This window comes from Hirundo rustica, chromosome 27, assembly GCF_015227805.2.
Source record: "Hirundo rustica isolate bHirRus1 chromosome 27, bHirRus1.pri.v3, whole genome shotgun sequence".
Lineage (NCBI taxonomy): Eukaryota > Metazoa > Chordata > Aves > Passeriformes > Hirundinidae > Hirundo > Hirundo rustica.
This window is the reverse complement of record NC_053476.1, coordinates 277,531-295,598: the sequence shown is the minus strand read 5'-3', so window position 1 is coordinate 295,598 and position 18,068 is coordinate 277,531. Positions and strand designations below refer to the sequence as shown.

The 18,068-nt window shown below is 49.4% G+C and overlaps 1 protein-coding gene across 3 annotated transcripts in view; it reads left to right on the top strand.

Moving 5' to 3' along the window:
* The window catches only part of CRHR1 (corticotropin releasing hormone receptor 1), a 28,268-nt gene extending 10,893 nt beyond the window's left edge, over window positions 1-17,375 (top strand). The window contains exons 3-13 of one of the 3 annotated variants that reach the window (XM_040087461.2): window positions 6,086-6,205; window positions 7,370-7,455; window positions 8,430-8,536; window positions 8,871-8,991; window positions 9,460-9,613; window positions 9,841-9,901; window positions 11,235-11,307; window positions 12,375-12,460; window positions 13,971-14,106; window positions 14,298-14,339; window positions 14,991-17,375. In XM_040087461.2, the coding sequence (XP_039943395.1) occupies window positions 6,086-6,205; window positions 7,370-7,455; window positions 8,430-8,536; window positions 8,871-8,991; window positions 9,460-9,613; window positions 9,841-9,901; window positions 11,235-11,307; window positions 12,375-12,460; window positions 13,971-14,106; window positions 14,298-14,339; window positions 14,991-15,131 (1,127 nt within the window). In that variant the 3' untranslated portion in view covers window positions 15,132-17,375. Of the gene's footprint in view, window positions 1-6,085; window positions 6,206-7,369; window positions 7,504-7,523; window positions 8,354-8,429; window positions 8,537-8,870; window positions 8,992-9,459; window positions 9,614-9,840; window positions 9,902-11,234; window positions 11,308-12,374; window positions 12,461-13,970; window positions 14,107-14,297; window positions 14,340-14,990 lie in introns of those variants that run through there. The other 2 variants (XM_040087460.2, XM_040087462.2) reach the window with 2 other exon arrangements.
* The last annotated feature ends 693 nt before the right edge of the window (window positions 17,376-18,068 follow it).

Below are 18,068 nucleotides of genomic sequence, written 5' to 3'. Positions count from 1 at the left end.
AGCTGCACCCCCAAACATCTGCAAACCATGACAGTCTCTGATTAGGCTTGAAAAGGAACACAATGAGGATCAGCATCCCTTGCCTGGGGTGGATAGGTGCTGTCCCAAAGGCTCCCAGCCCATGGACTGACTCAGACCATGGATTTCTCTGGCTGATGATTTCAGCTCCCCAGTGTATGTGTATAGCTGCTTCTCACACTGTTACAAAATCCATCAGGAAGGGACAAGGTCATTTCATCCACCAGGGCAAAGCATTCCCTGCAGCTGCAGGACTGCTTCACTGAGGAGGGAAGGGGGGATCTGAGAAGATGGGAAAGCCTCTTTTTAATTAAAAATGAGGCTTTTCCAAAGCAGCTCAGCAGAAAGCACTCGAGCAGAGAGAGCTCGAAGCATTCTCAAGGGGTTGTTTTGCCATTCCTAGCTCCTGGATCAGCCCAAGGAGTTGCCACCCAATTGCTCACATCCTCCTCTGGTCCTGGCTGCACAATCCACTCCTTTAAGCTTGTTACCACGATGAATTCTTATCCTCAATCCCATGTGTGTGCTCAGGAGAGGGGGGGGGGGGGGGCACAGAAAATTCCTTGTCAGGAAAGAAATGTTTCATGTCAGTGCCAGTTCACCTAAAGCAAAGAAAAATGACACCAAAGCTAAGCAGAATAAAAAGAAATGTCTGTGGTTTTTTGACTGAAGGTTTTTTCAAGGGGCAAAGGGAAGTGTAGCTTTGCATTAAATAAGGCAAATCTAATTGTTCCAGTGTCCTGGTTTAGGGCAAATTTGGGAGAAAAACCCTGAATGGGATCCCTCTGGGGAGCAAACCCAAACGGCCCCTCCCCGCAACTGGTCTGGGAAAGAACTTCCTCGGAGAAAAGTGGAAAAAAATATTTATTTAACAAACAAAGTGCCCACAAGCATAAAGAATGAATATTATGAAACAATAAAACCTTTTTTTTTGCTCTGAAGTGAGATGGTAAATTCATAATGTCCTTGCTGTGGGTAGCTCAGCTCTCAGTCTTTTATCAGTCCCTCTGGAGGTCCAGGCCCCGGTGGGCTGCAGGTGCGAGCTCCCGGTGCTCCTCTGGGTTTTTCAGTCCAGAGCAGGTTTAAACAATCCCAAGAAAAGGAAAAAAACAAAACAAAGCAAAACAAAAACAAAAACAAACAAACAAACAAAAACAAAACAAAACAAAACAAAAAACAGTCCAGGGAACTTCTCTGCCTTAGCTAGCTAAAACTAACTAAAAGCAGAGAGATCTCTGTTCCACTCCTGTCTGTGCCTCAGATGAACACACAGTCTGGAGAGGGAATGCAGAGGAGCAAATGCCGTTTTCAAAACAAACTCAGCACTTCTTTGTCTCCCTGCTTCACTCTCAGAACCAGTCTTAAAGGTTCAGAATTTAACATACAGCATAAACAGAACAGACAATTGGGCATACAAGCATCAAAGAGTCACCCCAGGACATCCAGATAGAGCAAAATCCTGTAGCTAAGAAGCTGTGAGTGATGAGAACATATCCTTCACTATCAGATAAGCTTGGTAACACCTTTCACAGCAGGTAACAATTTGACCAAGAGCCTTTCCACCCACTCCAGCTCAGCTCCCAGAGTGCTGATGCTGCTCCAGCAGCCCACGTGCTGCTGCTCTTTCATTCACTCACTGATTCCCTTGGGGTGAGTCTGGAATTTAAATTCATAAAGGTCAAATTAACATTAGTGACTCTTTTCTCTTCAGTCTCATTGACATCCCACTGAGGCAGAAGTATTAATAATGGAGCAAGGGTTAAAGATGTAGCAATGAGTCTAGGCAGGGACTTGAGGAAGGATATGGTACTGAACAGTTTTGGGAAACAAAACTCTCATCTATATGGAAAATCCTAGTATTTTAAATATATCCTTGTGTCCATAAGGCCATTCTGCTCCATCATCTGGGAAACAGGGATGTCAATAGCAACTCACTGATATTCACAGATTTTGTTGTAGTGGAGGAGAGAAGATGATGAGGTTTCCCATTAGGAAACCGTGTCTTGGCACATCCCATTGTGAGCAGCAGCTACAGCAGTTAAACTGTACTTTGGACTGTATGCAGTGAAGTCACTGCCAGAGACTGTTCGGTTGTAGCCAAACTAGTAGGCTCTGCTAGGAAAACTCTGTCAGGGAGGGATTTTGATGCTTCACTCACCCACCATGAAATCCCAATCAACCCCAGGGAATAAACAACTTCCTGCCATGCTAGGTTGTAACGCAACTCCAAACACTCTGTGGTTCATGTCAGGAGAACAAGATAAGCCCCAAACACAACCCACTACATGATATACATCGTATACATTATATACATTATATATATTATATACACATATATATGCTGTAAAGCTGCACATGGATCATCTTAAGTAACAACACTGAGCAGATGTATCAGATACCAACAGCATAAGCTGCGTTTGGTGCCTTTTATTTATTCTTCTCCAGAGCAGCAGCAAAGACCTGAGGGGATAGTCAGTGATGGTGAATAGCAACAAGACAAAAATTCATTACAAAGACCCATAGCTATCATAATGCTTAATTAGCCTGGGTAATTATTTTAATTGAGGATCATGGAACTTGAATGTTTTGGAGGATTGCTGAGGATTTTTTAAGGACCAGAGTCTTACAAAAGTAAATAGAAGCCCCCAGTGCCACTGAAAGCAGTGCTGGAGGTAGGGTGTAAACAAGGATCTACTTTGAGGCAGACACAGTTGCTCCCAGCCATCCTGAGCACCAGCCCCTGCTCAGAAGGAAGGCAAACAGCTCCACCACCCCAATTTCCACCCCATGTTCATATAAATTGTCCCCCAGTACCTTTTCCCTCAATGCCTCAAGGTGCTACTCAAGCATTTAACATCTGAGTGACTCCACAGCTCAACCCAGCCACCCCTCCCTGGAACCTCAGCGCAACACGTCTGCTGCTGGCCAAGAATAAACATGCTCTATCCTCTTTGAATTTGCTCAAAATCTTTCAGCAGATTACCTGGGAGTGGAGAGCTTTACCCTGCCAGGTGTCACATGGTTCCATGGCTTTAGCTCAGAGACATCTTGGAGGCCTCTGTGAGTGGTGGGAGCAGGCTGGAGAAGGATGTTTTCAAGAAACAGATGGTATATTGCTGCAGTTATCCTGAGACAGTTATTGTGATGTAGTTGTCTCAGTGTAAGTCCCTGGACAGACTTCTTTTCTTCAGAAGAAAGTAAATGCTTTATATTGCTTCAGAGCAGCACAACCCAAAGTCAATAGGGTGAGAAGGGATTGGAGCAACTTCCCCTGTGCCACATTCCCTGTCTCAAAGCAGGGCCCGCTCCTTCCTCCTGCAAACACTATGTTTCTATGTGGGAAGAAGCCAAACAAGGGGGATTGAGTGCAGGTAGGAAATTCACTGACCTTTCTTGCTATAAATCTGCAAAGACCCAACCTAAGCAGCCAGTGGAGCTGAGAAGGCAGAGCACTCATGTGCAGAACCTGGAGGATAGTCCCCCTGCAAACACAGATGGGCTGCCCAACAGGCAGGGAAGCATTTAGTACTGATACATATCATTTGCATGGTGAACAGTGATCTAAATGCCGGGAGCCAGGTGCCACTCAGGGGGAGCTGGGCAAAGGGGATGTTGCAGTCCTCGTGACACTCTTTGTCTTCACTATTTTACTTATCACTTCCCCACCAGATTGGTTTTTTTTTGGCTTGGTTGGGGTTTTTTTCTCTTTTCTGTATGATGGAGAGAGCACAAAGAGCAGCATCTGCTTTCTGCAGCTTTTTTTCATCAAGCCTTTCTCAGTGGGAGCCTGGGAAAAATATTACAGCCACCCACTAGATGAAAACTTGGTGGGACAGAGCCCCAAATGCTGCCAGTGGCAGCATGGGGGTGAAGCACAGAGAGAGGTCCAGGAGCATCCGACAGCCTGGCTGAGCATCTCCTCCTCTGACTGCAGCCCCAGATCACAACAGCACCACCCCAACCCATGGCATGAGGAGGGCTGATCTCCTGGTGATGCTGGTGCGCCTTCCCTGTGGTGGGACTGGTGGGACCTGGTTTGGTGTCTCGTGGGATCCTGTCGTGCTCTAACAGGAGTACCAAGCAGCATCCCACCAAGTGCCATGGAGAAAGGTGGAGATAGTAAATCCAGCCTTGAGCAGACGTATCACAGAATGATGCACCTCTGTCTGGCTGCACAATTTCCACGAGTCTCTCTTGGGTTTGGTTATTTATGGCATTGCTGTGGGTTTGTTTTACTGGCGGAAAGTATCATCATTGTTGCTCTCTGGCCCTGCCGACTTTTAATTACTCTCTCTTCCTGTTTGTCCTCCCTGAGCAATCTCTGTCGGTCCCCCAGAACAGACCCTGGAATGCAGGAGGGAAACCAAGGCAATAGAGGATGCAAAGGAAATGGAGTTTATGCTTAGCCCTACCAGTCCCTGGGAGGGGTTGTGATATCGGCATGAGCTGCCAGGGCCATTTGTACTGTGCAAGCCCCATTTTCCTGTGCTGCTTTGTTCCAAGTGAAGCTTTTCCTGTTCCAGACATTCACACAGCTTCTCACCTCAGTGCCTAACAGGCAATTTAACTTTGTCCTTAAGTAATTACTGTTTGTTTTTTTCTTCACACGGATGAATGTTATCATAAAATCTTTAGCTGTGACCCTCTATTTCTCTGTCAAATTTGGGTCAAAACAACAAAGGAGCTCAATAAATTCAAATGGATGCAGAAAGGCACAGACACACATGAGGTAAAAGGCAACTTGTTTCCTACAAAATACAGGCTTAAAACAGTTAACTTAAAGGGAAGGTTGCCACAGCAACCCTACACATTAGCAAAGCTAAATGCAAAGGTCATTGTTAAAATTAATTTCTCCCTACAAGCTATGGGAGGCAGGAGGTAACACTCACCATGCTCTGATGCTTCCCCAGCTCACATGCTTGGAAGCTGTTTTCCTTTGCTAAGATATTTGAAGACACTGAAAGCCCTGAAATTTTTCTCTGAGAACATCACAAAATTACAAGGAGCCAATTTTTCAGATAATAGATGAAAACAAATATTCCTCCATAAAAACCATCATCATCATCATCAACAGTATTTTGTTGGTTTTTTTTTTTTTTCCTTTGGTCACTCTTTAGCCAGCTCAGTCCATAGGAATTTTTGGGAAAGGCATTCAAATAACCACAAATCCAGGGGGAGAGGAAACACTGAGTTCTCGCACCCAAGGAGCTGTGAATTGGGGTGTTTTGTCTTAGGAAATGGCAATTTCTGTCTCTGTGCCAGCAGCACAAACATCTCTGGTACCCAGGAGTGGTTTGAAATGAACTCTGCCCCTTCCAGCATCTCCTGCTCACCCATTTTCTGCTTGTCTTGGATTGTAGTACATGGATATTGCAGCCGCTGTGCTTCCAACCTCCCAGTGAGATGGAGCAGGGACATATTTAGCTACAGTACATGTTGTTCTAAATATACACAAATTATACATAAAAAAGCCTGCAATCTGGCCTACCTAATGCCTATGTTAGCACACTTGTGTAGCTGGGAAAGCACACAAATCTGAAATAGCTGCAGTTTTGGAGTTTTCTAGCTGGAAAAGACTGGAAGAGACAAATGGGAATGGCTGGGAAGGAGATTTTGCAGCCAGGAGGTGTGAGTTGTTTGGAGAGGCCAAACACCACTGGACGCACCACCGAGGAAGAGAAAGTCTGGCTTATTGTCTTTGTGGGGCTAGATGCAAAGTCATGGCTGAAGGAAGGAGCAGGGCTGGGAAACCAGAGCCAGGGAACCCTATGTGGACTTGGAAGCCAGATCTAAAACCAAGTTTGTGCCAGAACTGGGTTTAGCCCAGCAGTTTAGACGAGACCAGAGTAATAATCATGGCCATGATGATTCAACCATCCCTTGCAAGTCTTGCACAGCCCCCAATTGGTGTCTGCCATGAGGGTTTTCTGGGGCCTGAGTTTGTGGTGACCCATCAGCTCATCCAGCAGCCCCAGCTCTACAAACAAATCCTGACCTTTCAACATCCTGGAAGTGGTCCATGGTGGCCCACAGACCCCTGCTAACCATGTGCACTTCATCCTTGCAGGTCCCCAGTGCAACGCTTCAGTGGACCTGATCGGCACGTGCTGGCCCCGGAGCGCAGTGGGACAGCTGGTAGCTCGGCCCTGCCCTGAGTACTTCTACGGCGTGCGATACAACACCACCAGTAAGAGGGGCAGCACTGCTGGGGACACGGTGGGCGAGGGTTCTGGGACACAAGTGACAGTACAGCCCTGGGAACAAAGCTCATCAGCCATAAAGGAAACGGCACCTCAGACCCCAGATTTCAGGGAGGGTCATTTCAGAGAAGCAGCTTTTTAAGCAGGTTCTCGTAGGAGGAGGAGAGGGCTGATGTTCCCCTCTTGGGAACAAAGGCAGAGGAGTGATCCTGTCCTGCCCTTGGAGGTGGTACAGGGGTCTGAAGCCCCCAGTGAGCAAAGACTGGGAGACTTTGAACCTCGTCCCCTGCAGGCACAGGTGGCTGCACTGTCACTACCAGTGACACGCTGGGAGTAGAGGATGAAGCAATAGTATATGAAAAGTATCCCAAGTCATTCCTAGAATACGGTTGAGTTTCTGACCACCCAAGTGCTGTTTTCAATGAAAGAAACACCTTGCTTCTTACAAAAACCCATAAATTTTTCCATCCTGCACAGTCTTGCAGCCATGGAGGATGGCACAGACACACAGCTCCTGCTTTGTGGTGCCTCCTGTGCTGCTGTAGGAGCCTCTCTGCATTAACTGCAACTTGAGTCTGTCTCTGAGCCCTTCCCACCCCATCACCCTGACGGGGCTCACAGTTTTCGTTAATGGAAGCCCAGTCTCACCCAGTGCTGGAATCGCCCCACTGCTGGTACCAATCACAGACTCTCTGGGGCACCTGGGCCATTCCTTCCCAATTAGCCTTGCCACCTATTGTCCGTGCTAGGAGGCAAAAAAAGCTCCTAATTCAGGGAGAGAAGTGAAACTTTGTGCTGCCATCTCAACAGAGATCCTGGGCTGGCACATGATCACCCAAGCAAAAAATGGAATGAAAGAGAAGAAGAGTCTAACTGGTGCTGCTTCCGCTGCATCCCTGTGTGTGGTGAGGAGATGCTGGGGTTCCCCAGTGTGAAGGGCAGAGCTAGTGCAGTCCCAAAACTCTTGAGCAGCTCTGAAATATTCTAGGATTTTGGTTCTGCAATTGTGACCAAGGCAGTAGCTGAGCTGCCTTCAAAGCAGAAGATGCCACTAGCCTGATGTCAGTGCCCTGAATTAGTGACAGTCAGGTCACATGTCTGTGTCCCTCTCTGTACTCTGTTAACCCTTGGATGGGCATCTTCTCTTTCAGATAATGGGTACAGGGAATGCCTGGCGAATGGGAGCTGGGCAGCACGTGTCAACTACTCCCAGTGCCAGGAGATCCTCAGTGAAGAGGTAGGAGTTTGGGAGTCCCTGCGCTCTTGGCAGGAGGGCAAGAGACAGGTAATGGAAAGGCAGCAGCATCCAGGCCAGGAATGGCCCATGGGAACTGAGGGCTGAAAATGAAACACCATCCCAGTGACAAAGTTGCATGTGGCAATTATGACCCCTTCTTGATTTGTATTTTTACTCCCCAGCAGAAATTATGCCGGGCCTGTTTCCATCCCCATTTAAAATCCAAGAGCATTGGCAGTATGAGGTCCCCAGGGGCTCTGGGTACAGATCAGCCTTGCAGCTCCCTCCTGACACAGCACTCAGTGAAAACCTCACCCGTCGCTGCTGGCAATGAAATAAAGGAGATATTTAGGAAGCTGAAAGAGATAAATAAGTGGAGAGCAAGAATTACAAGCCCCTGAGTAGGTGAAGCCAGCCTTTGAAGCAGAAGAGAAGAGATGAGTTTTTCATTTGCAGTTGACATCAACTCTGGTATTTAAGATGCTGATATCTCTTGCCAGGAATGGTTTCCTCATTCTCACTTAACTGCTAATTCACCAACTGGATGAGTGCCTAACAGCAGCAGTGATCAATTAATTCAATTACCACTCAGACTTTCCCTCTGCCCAAATTCATCCCAGCCCCTCAGCTGCCCCGAGGGCAATGGGGGATGAACTGAGATACAAGATTCCAGGGAGCTCAGCTGAGTTCTAGCAGGGTTTCCCCAGAGGATAGGTTGGGATATCCCAGCATTGAGCTGTCCCACAAGCTGCTCTGGTACAAGCGGGATGTGAAACCAGGCTGGTGTCTCACCTTCCCACATTAGCCCCATCTCCTTCCATTTCCACTGCCCTGTCCCAGGGTGGGCTCCAATTGCTTCCTGAAAAAGGACCCAAAATTTGAGATGCAGCTGCCAAAGGTGATGTGGTGGAGGAGGTGGGCTTATGCTGGTCTGGGGCTGCTGCTGACCCTCTGTCCATCTCCCCCAATCCCAGAAGAAGAGCAAGCTGCACTACCACATCGCCGTCATCATCAACTACCTGGGCCACTGTGTTTCCCTGGGGGCCCTCCTCGTGGCCTTTGTCCTCTTCATGCGTCTGCGGTGAGTGACAGACCTGCTGCCATGCTCCTGCGAGGTCATCTCAGACAAGGACAGACCCAGGTCCCGTGCTTTGCCATGTCCTCCCCCACAGCCACTGCCCTCCAGGCTGGAGGGATCCTGCCTATCTCAGGGCTGATTTTCTTCTGCTGCTTTTTCAAAGCACCTGGTTATGGAGGCAGAGGGTCCTCCTTGGTGCCTTCTACTTCCTGGTCTTCTTCCTGCCCACCTCACCCAGCAGGTCACCCTTGGGGCCCCAACAGAGACACTCAAATCCACTAATAGCACTGTCCCCAGTCCCCCTGCTCTGATGGTGCCTTGTTTCACCCCTCTCCAGGAGCATCCGGTGTCTGAGAAACATCATCCACTGGAACCTGATCACAGCCTTCATCCTACGCAATGCCACGTGGTTTGTGGTGCAGCTCACCATGAGCCCAGAGGTGCACGAGAGCAACGTGGTAGGTGCAGCTCTGCCAGGCTGAGCCCGGTCCTGAGCAGCTGGAGGGGGTGTGAGGACCCTGGAGATCACAGAACCACAAAGTGATCTGAGTCTGAAGGGAGCTTAAGGATCATTTAGTTCCAACCCCTCTGCCATGGACAGGCCACCTTCACTATTCCAGGTTTCTCCAAGCCTCATCCAACCTGGCCTTGGATGCTTCCAGGGATGGAGCAGCCACAGCTTCTCTGGGCAACCTGTGCCAGGGCCTTCCCAGGGAAGAATTTTTTCCCTAAACCTACTCTGTTTCAGTTTGAAGTCACTAAGATATGGCTACAAAAAAACTTCAGGTGGCAAATAGGGGTGGCTGGCAGGAGCCCCATGTGTATGAGAAACACGGGTTTGATTGCTCTGCTGGGGTCTGTGCTGCTCCGTTCATTGTTTGCACCACTGTGACACAGAGCTCAACAGGCTCCAAATCTCCTGGCAGGTTTGGTGCCGCTTGGTCACTGCTGCCTACAATTACTTCCATGTCACCAACTTTTTCTGGATGTTCGGAGAGGGTTGCTACCTGCACACGGCCATCGTGCTCACCTACTCCACAGACAAGCTCCGCAAATGGATGTTCATCTGCATCGGCTGGTGTGAGTGACAGGCTTCCCCTCAGCCAGTGGCTTAGTGATGGGTGATGCCCCCCCTGCTCCAGTTCTTCCTGCACACAAAGAGCTGCAAAAAGGGTGCCAGGAGCAGGAGGATGGGATTTGCATAGACACATCATCTCACTGGGTGGTTTGTGTGCGAGAAAACCCGTTACCATGTGGTTTTGTGGCAACTTTGCGCCTCTGAGACTGACCTGTGTGCTTCCCTGCAGGTATCCCCTTTCCCATCATCGTTGCCTGGGCCATTGGGAAGCTCTACTACGACAACGAGAAGTGAGCCTGATTGCTCGTATCCTCCATTCTTCTTTCTATCCCAAATCCTCAGGGATCAGTTGTGTCAGGAGTTCTGTCAGGGTGGAAAAAAAGGGTACTATTCTTCCATTCTTTCTTTTATCCCACCTTTCAGGTCTCTGCAGTACAAGCCCTGCCCCTATTTGTTTCTCCTCAAAAGGCAAATGTGATTTTTAAGAGGAAAAAGAGATTAAACAAGATCCCCTACAATAGGTTTGCTAAACGGAGCTGGGATTTAACCAGCAGAGATCTAAATTACCCCCACCTGAGCCATTTTCACAGACACCTGTGAATGAAGGTCTTAACAGGTACCTGAGAGTTCATCCCAGAGTGCGAAGTTGAAAGGAGTCCATTGAGATGAATGGCAGCTTGCTCTGTTTTCCAGAGGTAGTTTTCCCTGCTGACTTCAGAAGCCCTGTGCTACTCACACTGGCACTGATTGAACAGCCCTGACAAGGTGCTCCCAGGACAGGGATACACCTGAGTGAGCTCCCGCAGCATTTGCTGAGGACAGAGCTGACCTGGACCTGTGTGTGAGATTATGGAGAATCATAGAATATGCTGAGTTGGAAGAAACCCACAAGGATCATTGAGTCCCACTCCTGTCCCTGCACAGACCCCACAACAACCCTACCCTGGGCATCCCTGGAGCGCTGTCCAAAGGCTCCTGGAGCTTTGGCAGCCTCAGGGGCAGGACCATTCCCTGGGGAGCCTGGGCAGTGCCAGCACCCTCTGGGGGAAGAACCTTTCCCTGATCTCCATCCCAACCCCCTGTGACACAACCTCAGGCTATTTCCTTGGGTCCTGTCCCTGTCACATGGAGCAGAGATGAGGGCAGGCCCTGGGGTGGAGCTGCAGCCCCTGGTGAAGTCTAAACTCAGTCTGAATATTCTAAGTGCCCTCAGCTGCTTCTTATGTGGCCCCTCCAGACTGCTCCCCACCTTCATGTCCCTCCTTTGGATGCTCTCTTATGACTTCAGATCTTTCCTATATTGTTGTGCCCAAAACTGCCCCCAGGATATGAAGTGAGGCTGCCCCTGTGTAGAATAGAGTGGGGACAGCCACCTCCTTTGTGAGGAGGATGACCCTGCTTGTCCTGCAAGTCACCAGCTCCCACATCTGTATGGGGCTCATAAACACTCCCACAAGCCCACATGCATCTCCTTTTACTGAATTCCCACGGAAGCTATTCCACAACGGTTGCAGCAGTTTGAATTTTAGTGCTTTCACCTCACAGACTGTGCAAGGACAGGAGTCTATCCAGGTCACTCCCATCTCAGGCTTGTCCCCAACACTGCTTGTCCTTGTCTTGCAGGTGCTGGTTTGGGAAGCGAGCAGGTGTTTATACTGACTACATTTACCAAGGCCCCATGATCCTGGTGCTTCTGGTAAGAGCAAAGTGACCTTGTGTGCTAAACACAAAGTCCTTCTGCGTGCAGGTGGGACACAGCTGCTTCTGTACAGGGTATTGCCCCCTCCTTTGGCTTTACTCTGCTGGGGCTTGTTCTGCTGTCCCACAGCAGCACTGCTCCTCACCCAAACTGCCCCTTGAGCAATTTTGGGCTTGGGGTGGGCTGCAGAAGGAGCCTGGAAACCTCATTCTGAGAGGGATGTCCCATCAGCAGACTCCAACATGCATCAGTAGGTCCCTCCACCCCTGCCCTGGCACTGTTTGGGTGTGGGTGGATGCTTTGCCAAACATTTGCAGAAGTCCAGGATCCTTGACTGCATTACCTGATCCTGATTCCACCTCTCTGTTCCTGGTCCTTGTCTGAGTAGCAATGGTTCATCCAAGGGTCACATGGATGGGGCTTTGTCTTTTGGGAAGGGACAAGAAAGAGCAGAGGTGGCAGGTCACAGGCTGGGGCTCCAACCCGTGTTTGCAGGGGGAAAGCCATGCACAAAGTCCTAAAACTGTTCCTTCTTCCTTGCCCAACACTGAGAAAACTCAAGGGAATAAAAATCACTGGCATAATGGAGTAATTGATTCTTCTTCCCACTTCCCAGCCCATCAGGCAGCCAGGCCACTACTAAATCCTGTCAATTGTGCTCAGCTCCAAAGATACCTTCCCATTCCCTTATTAGCAATTCAGTAGCCGGGAGAGCAGCCAGGCAGATCTTGGCTGTGATGGCAGTCACTCTCCACCTTAGATTCTTCCTCTCCCTCTACTTTTTCACCTTCAGCCCTTTCTCTAGCACTTGCCCTTCCTCGGCAGTCACCTGGCATCCCCTGCTGCCCTGATCCCTTGACCAAGCTCCTAAATCTTATTGCTCAAGTGCTTTAAAAAAAAAGGCAGATGTCCTCTCATGGTGCATGGAAGGCAGTAGATCAGGTTCAAGAAGAAACATTCCCATTTCCCCCAGCTCTCCCATTGCCCTACCCCACCCCACTGGAGAGGAAATGAGAGGAAATACTGGGGGAGCAGAGAGTAACCAGAGACCCTGTTCCTCCCAGATCAACTTCATCTTTCTATTCAACATCGTCCGAATCCTCATGACAAAGCTCCGAGCTTCAACCACATCAGAGACAATCCAGTACAGGTAAGAGCATGAGCGACCCTGCAGGAAGCCAGCCAAGGAACTGGGTTCTCTCATGATTAGTGGGGATGGGAACAGCCCCATCAGCCAGTTAGCAAGGGGATGGGAGCATGGCGAGACACCTAAGAGCACCTCAAATGCTCTTTGGAAGCACATGGTCATTAAATCTGTCTGGAGTCTTGTGATGTAGAGTGTGGATGGCTGTTTCTGCCTTTGAAGTGAACACTTGGGATTTGAGTCTCTTTGCAAAAGCCTGTTCTGGTGAGACCTGATGAGCTCTCCAGGCTGGGAGGTGCAAATCCTGGCATGGAAGTGAGAATTAAATCACTACTTGACAGAAAAGCAAAAGCTGAGGAAGGAGTGGTGAATTGATGCCACCCAAACACCTCCTTGTGAAGAAGAAGGCAGTACTCCCACAGCACAAGGCAGGAAGATTTAACCCTTCCTTGCCTGTTGGGGAATATTTTGCAGACAACATAAGAGGTGCACAGCCAGAGCAGCTCCCGAAAGTACTTGGAATAGAAGACGCTGTGGGCTTCATCATTGCCTCTGTGTGGATAATTTTGTGGGCGGGAATTGGGGAATCTCGCTGTGTGCCGGGCCAAGAGAAGCTGTTTTGAGGTGGAGGGTGGCTTTTTCTGCTGAGAATGGAAAAATTCTGGTTCTGTTATTGGGAAATGCCAGTTTTCCTCATCACAGAGTATTGAACGGTGATGAGGGGTTCAGCTTGGGGTAAGCAAAGATAAAGGTTCTGAGAAAAGGCTGGTTGTCCCCAGTCAGCAATTTTGAGAGACTTTTGGTTTTCCAGAATTTGCCTCATTTGGGGATGGTTTATTACCTTTGGGCAGGAGAACATTTTCATTTCCCAGAAATATTCTGTGGGACAGGAAAACTTGGAGAACTTGGTATATTATAAACTGAGTCCCAGGCTCTCTCCCTGCCCAGCTCAGACCCTCCAGGGATGAACATTGACCATTGGAATCTGTCCATTAACAGGATCTTTAAGCAAAAAACTATGACTTGGCATTGTTCTTGTCCCCTGATCCAAAGGAATGAGGTGCCAAGCCCAATCCTTCCCGCACTCTCTGTATCAGCACTATGACTTTTCACAAGCTGCACTTGTAATCCCATCAAGATATTGAATTAATTACCTGAGATAAAGTTTTCACAAACTGGTGTTGAAGGGTGTGAATTATTATACCCTCCTTAATTCCTTTTTAATTGAGCTGCATGTCAGCCAAGCAACCATTCTATGCCAGATCAAGGTCAGGCTTCTGCTCCGCACTGCCTTTTTCTGGGTGGAGAAACAGAGCAGGGGCCCAGTGCTCAAACCAGCCCAGTCCCTGGGGAATTGCACTGGAAAAGCATCCAACTTGGCTCCATCCTCACCCAGCCACTGGTTTTCAAGTCCCAGCAGACCTGTCCAAGCCATGCTGGTGCTGGGAGTGGGATGGACAGAGTCCTTGTGCCCAGGGCTGCACTGTAGCAGCTCAGGTCCCTGTTTTCTCCCTAGGAAAGCAGTCAAAGCCACACTGGTGCTGCTGCCCTTGCTGGGGATCACCTACATGCTGTTCTTTGTCAACCCAGGGGAGGATGAGATCTCCAGGATAGTTTTCATCTACTTCAACTCTTTTCTAGAGTCTTTCCAGGTAATGGTACTCCACATTGGCTTCCATCCCAGTCCTTTCACCAAGGGATGCAGAGGAGCCCATCCTGGCTGATGCCTCCACCCACTTCTGCCCCCTCCCGAAACCAGACATCCCCAAACCCCAGAGCAGTTCCAAAGCTCCTGGGTTAGAGGTACCTCTTGGCTGTGACTCTGCTGCTTATCTCCTTCCAGGGCTTCTTCGTCTCTGTCTTCTACTGCTTCCTGAACAGCGAGGTGAGCACAAGGGGCTGGGGTTTTCTGTGGGGGTCTACACCCTTCCTTGCAGGCACACAAGTTCAGCACGAGGCTCTACTGCTGCTCAGGGCTTGGGGGGTGGTGGTCCCTAATTCCCCATCTGAAGGTCTTTGGTGATCGGAGTTGGTGCTTCACCTCCAGCCCCAGGTACATCTGCAGCCCCAGATTTTGCCCAGACAGGAATGGCTGCTGTCTGTTTCCTCCTCTGAAGGAGGAAAATCCACCCCCAAGAACAGATGCTCTCAGGGTGCATCTGCGTGATTTGGTGCAGCAGAGCCAAGGGTCCTCCTCATCCCAGGGAAATCCTTCCCCAGGGTGAGCCCCATACACATATGATTGCACATGGATGAGGACATCTCGCAGGCTCTGACCCAAAACACAAACAGCAGAAAGCAAAGGAGCTGAGAGTAGAAGTGAATCCTGGGGCCAAATATCTAGGCAGCTCTTTCCTCTGCCTCTTCCAAATGCTCCCACAACTTTGCTGGCCAGCTTACCCCACATGAATCTGTTTTGTTACCAAATCACATACCATTAATCCATTTTTGGCTGGAGGACTGAGGAGAAGGATGGCTGGTGCCTCTTGAACAGCCTCTGTGTGATGACCAAAGGTCCCTCATTCATCTCCCCCAGGTGCGATCAGCCATACGGAAGCGGTGGCACCGGTGGCAGGACAAGCACTCCATCCGTGCCCGCGTGGCGAGGGCCATGTCGATCCCCACCTCCCCAACCCGCGTCAGCTTCCACAGCATCAAGCAATCCACGGCTGTCTGAGCCGGGAGGGAGAAGCCACGCCAGGAGCTGATGTCCCCACTGTGGGGACATGGCACAGGACCGGGTTCTGCCTGTGGCCCCAGCCTGCAAGGAGAGCATGAACTCACTCGGTCGTAGGACACCTGCACAGCTCCTGCCCCATCTGCTGAGCAGGCCTGGAGGACAGACAGCTGAGATGCTGCTTTGTCATCTCCCTGGCAGCTGTGTGATCTGCTGGCCTGGCAGAATGAGCCAGAAGAATCTGGAGAGGTTGCAGCAGCTTTCTGCCGGCTCCATCCTGAGCAGGATGTCTCGTATCACTGCCTTTATTGGGTTTGTCTGCTTTGAGGTGATGAGACACCAGGACATTGCTGGGACAGCTTCTGGGGTTAGTTACATTGGAAGCTGGGTCAGCCTTCCAGTGGGCACATGCTGGAATGCTGCTGGTGGGGGGGGCAGGGGGGAACTCTCTAGAGAAGCCAAAGTCCTATGAGTTGGAAGGGATGGATGGAGAGCCCTGGAGTGATTGCAGACATTGCTTCATGTGGCTGTGTTTCTGTAGGTCTGGGGCTGAGTCCTTCCCCTGTCTCTTGCTAGGTCTCCAGATGTCCTGTAACTGCTGCTGGGTCTGACCAGGGCATTTCTTATCTTGACACCAAAGGTGGGGTAAAGCAATGGGGTGGGAGAGGGGAGGGAACTCCCCTCCCATGGGGGTGGGTCCTAGGGCTCTGAACAGCCACATGGAGTGGGCTTGATCTGGAGGCAAGCACAGGAATTCGTTAAATCCTCTGGTCCAGGTCTCTGCAAAGCCCTGGACCTCAGGCTGACTCCATGTCTCTGCTCAGGGGATGAAAAGGTGAGGGAGCCCTGCAGTGGAGCGGTGGCTGAGATCCCAAAAGGCAGCTACTGCAGGGACAGGCCCTGGCTTTGCCCCCCTTCCTTGCCCTGCTTTTACCTGGGCAGGTGGACCCAGTGCCAAAGCTGCTCCTTGCTCTTGTGCAGGGGATGGGACCAAACCATCCCCATGTTGGGGTTAAGTGCCTTGGAGGAGCAGCAGCCTCCTCTGCTCCCTTCCCTCCCTTCCTATCTCCCTCCTCATTCTGGGGACCCCAGATTGACCCCGGTTCCCCCTCTTCCATTGCCCTCTTCCATCTGGTCATTGAAAGCAGCTGAGCAGACAGGTCCATGCAAGTGGAGGGATTTGCCTTGACCTCTTTGGAGCCACCTTTTCCTTGTCCCATACAAGGTCTGGGGATGCCCAGGCAGGGGACAGGTTACAGTAGGTTTATGGACTGTCTGCCCTTTGCATCCCAGGGATTTTGCCACTGGAGCTGTACAGGGTCTGGTGTGAGCCCCTTCACACTTCTGTGCTTCAGTTTTCCCACTATGAAGAACGGGCATAAATGTTTCCTGCCCTGGGCAGATTTAAACATCTTTGAAATTGCAGTGTTCTGTGATTTCCTCAGGATATACCACCAGAAAGGAATAAAATCTTGCATTTTTGTTTTTGTTCGTTTAAAGGGAAGCATAGGGAACCTCTCGGTTCTTTCTTCAAACATTTGTGAAATTCAGTAGTTTGGAGCAAATTCCTCCCACTTATCTCCCATTTTGATTTTCTACCTGCATGACTACAGTGCAGCCAAACTGGAAATATCCCATTGACTTCAGCAAAAGCAACAGTTCCCAGTATGACACAGAGACGACAATAAGGACCGTACCCTGCATATGGGGCACGTTTCAGTTTCTGTTCGACTTCAGCCACTTCCAACAGTCCCAATAACTGCCCCTTCTTCAAAATATGGGTGTGAAAAACTCCTGGAGTTACGCAATGGGAAAAGCAACAGTTCCCAGCTTTAGGGACACTTTCTGCTGGTGCCCTACAAAGAGTAGACTTGTGTCTTCTGTGTTTTGTTTTCTCTGTTGGGTACTTTGGCAGGAGCTAATAAAGATCTGCTGGCAATGGAGAAGGGGGAAATGCCCCAGAGAGCTTTTTTCATCATCCCTGCAAGTGGTGTTGCCGGAAAGTGTTGTGCTATATGTTCAGTTTGGATTTTTCTAAAGTGGGGTCTTTTGGTGGAAAGAAGCTGGAAATTGAAAATTGAAATTGAAAAACCAAAGAAAGAAACCCAAACAGAAGCATCTGTGTTCACATCACTGTTTTTCCCTTCTTTTGGTGGTCTGCTCCAACTGATGTGACTTTGCTTTCCATAACTGGAGTGTGTATTCTCAGTCTTATTTGATTAAAAAATACTTCAATTCCTCATACAAGGACTTTGGGGGCATGTTTCTCTTTTGGAAAAGACAACCCTGGCATAGCTCCTCCCTAGTTTCCATGGGAGCGTCCTCACACTGCAGTGGGCTCAGCATTCCATGGGTCCAGAGGCCTTTTTGTCTCCTTTCTACCCCAAATCCACATGCCCAGAGCATGGAGGTGGCTCTCCACAAAGCTATCCACACCATCTCATCCAAGAGAATCCCACATGGATTTTCCAGACAAGTACCATCAGGGCTGGAGAAAGTCTTCCAGGTTTTCTCCCTTGCCAGGTGAGCTAATACAGAATAAAAATGTAATATGTTCCACAGCAGGAGGGAGGGCCAATTAAACTTGACTTTCATTTCATACATTAATGTTTACAAGTGAAATTCAGACACAAACAGATTTCTGGTCAAGCTCTTCTGGTGCAGAATTAATTTGTTCATCACACAGAGCCTTGGAGAGAGCTGTAATTTAGTAAGCACCATGCGCATAAATAAAAATTACGGGGTCCTGCTGATTACATGATTGTATTTAAAGTTATCGAGTAACTCTGAGATTATTAACCTGCCAATCCAGGGCTCTTGACAAGACTGAAGCCTCTTGGGATCATCCTGTGTTAACCCTTTATGTTGTCCTGGTACCTTTGAGGGCGGGAAAAAGCAAAATGGGACCCCAAGGATGGGATCTCATGGTGCTGTGGG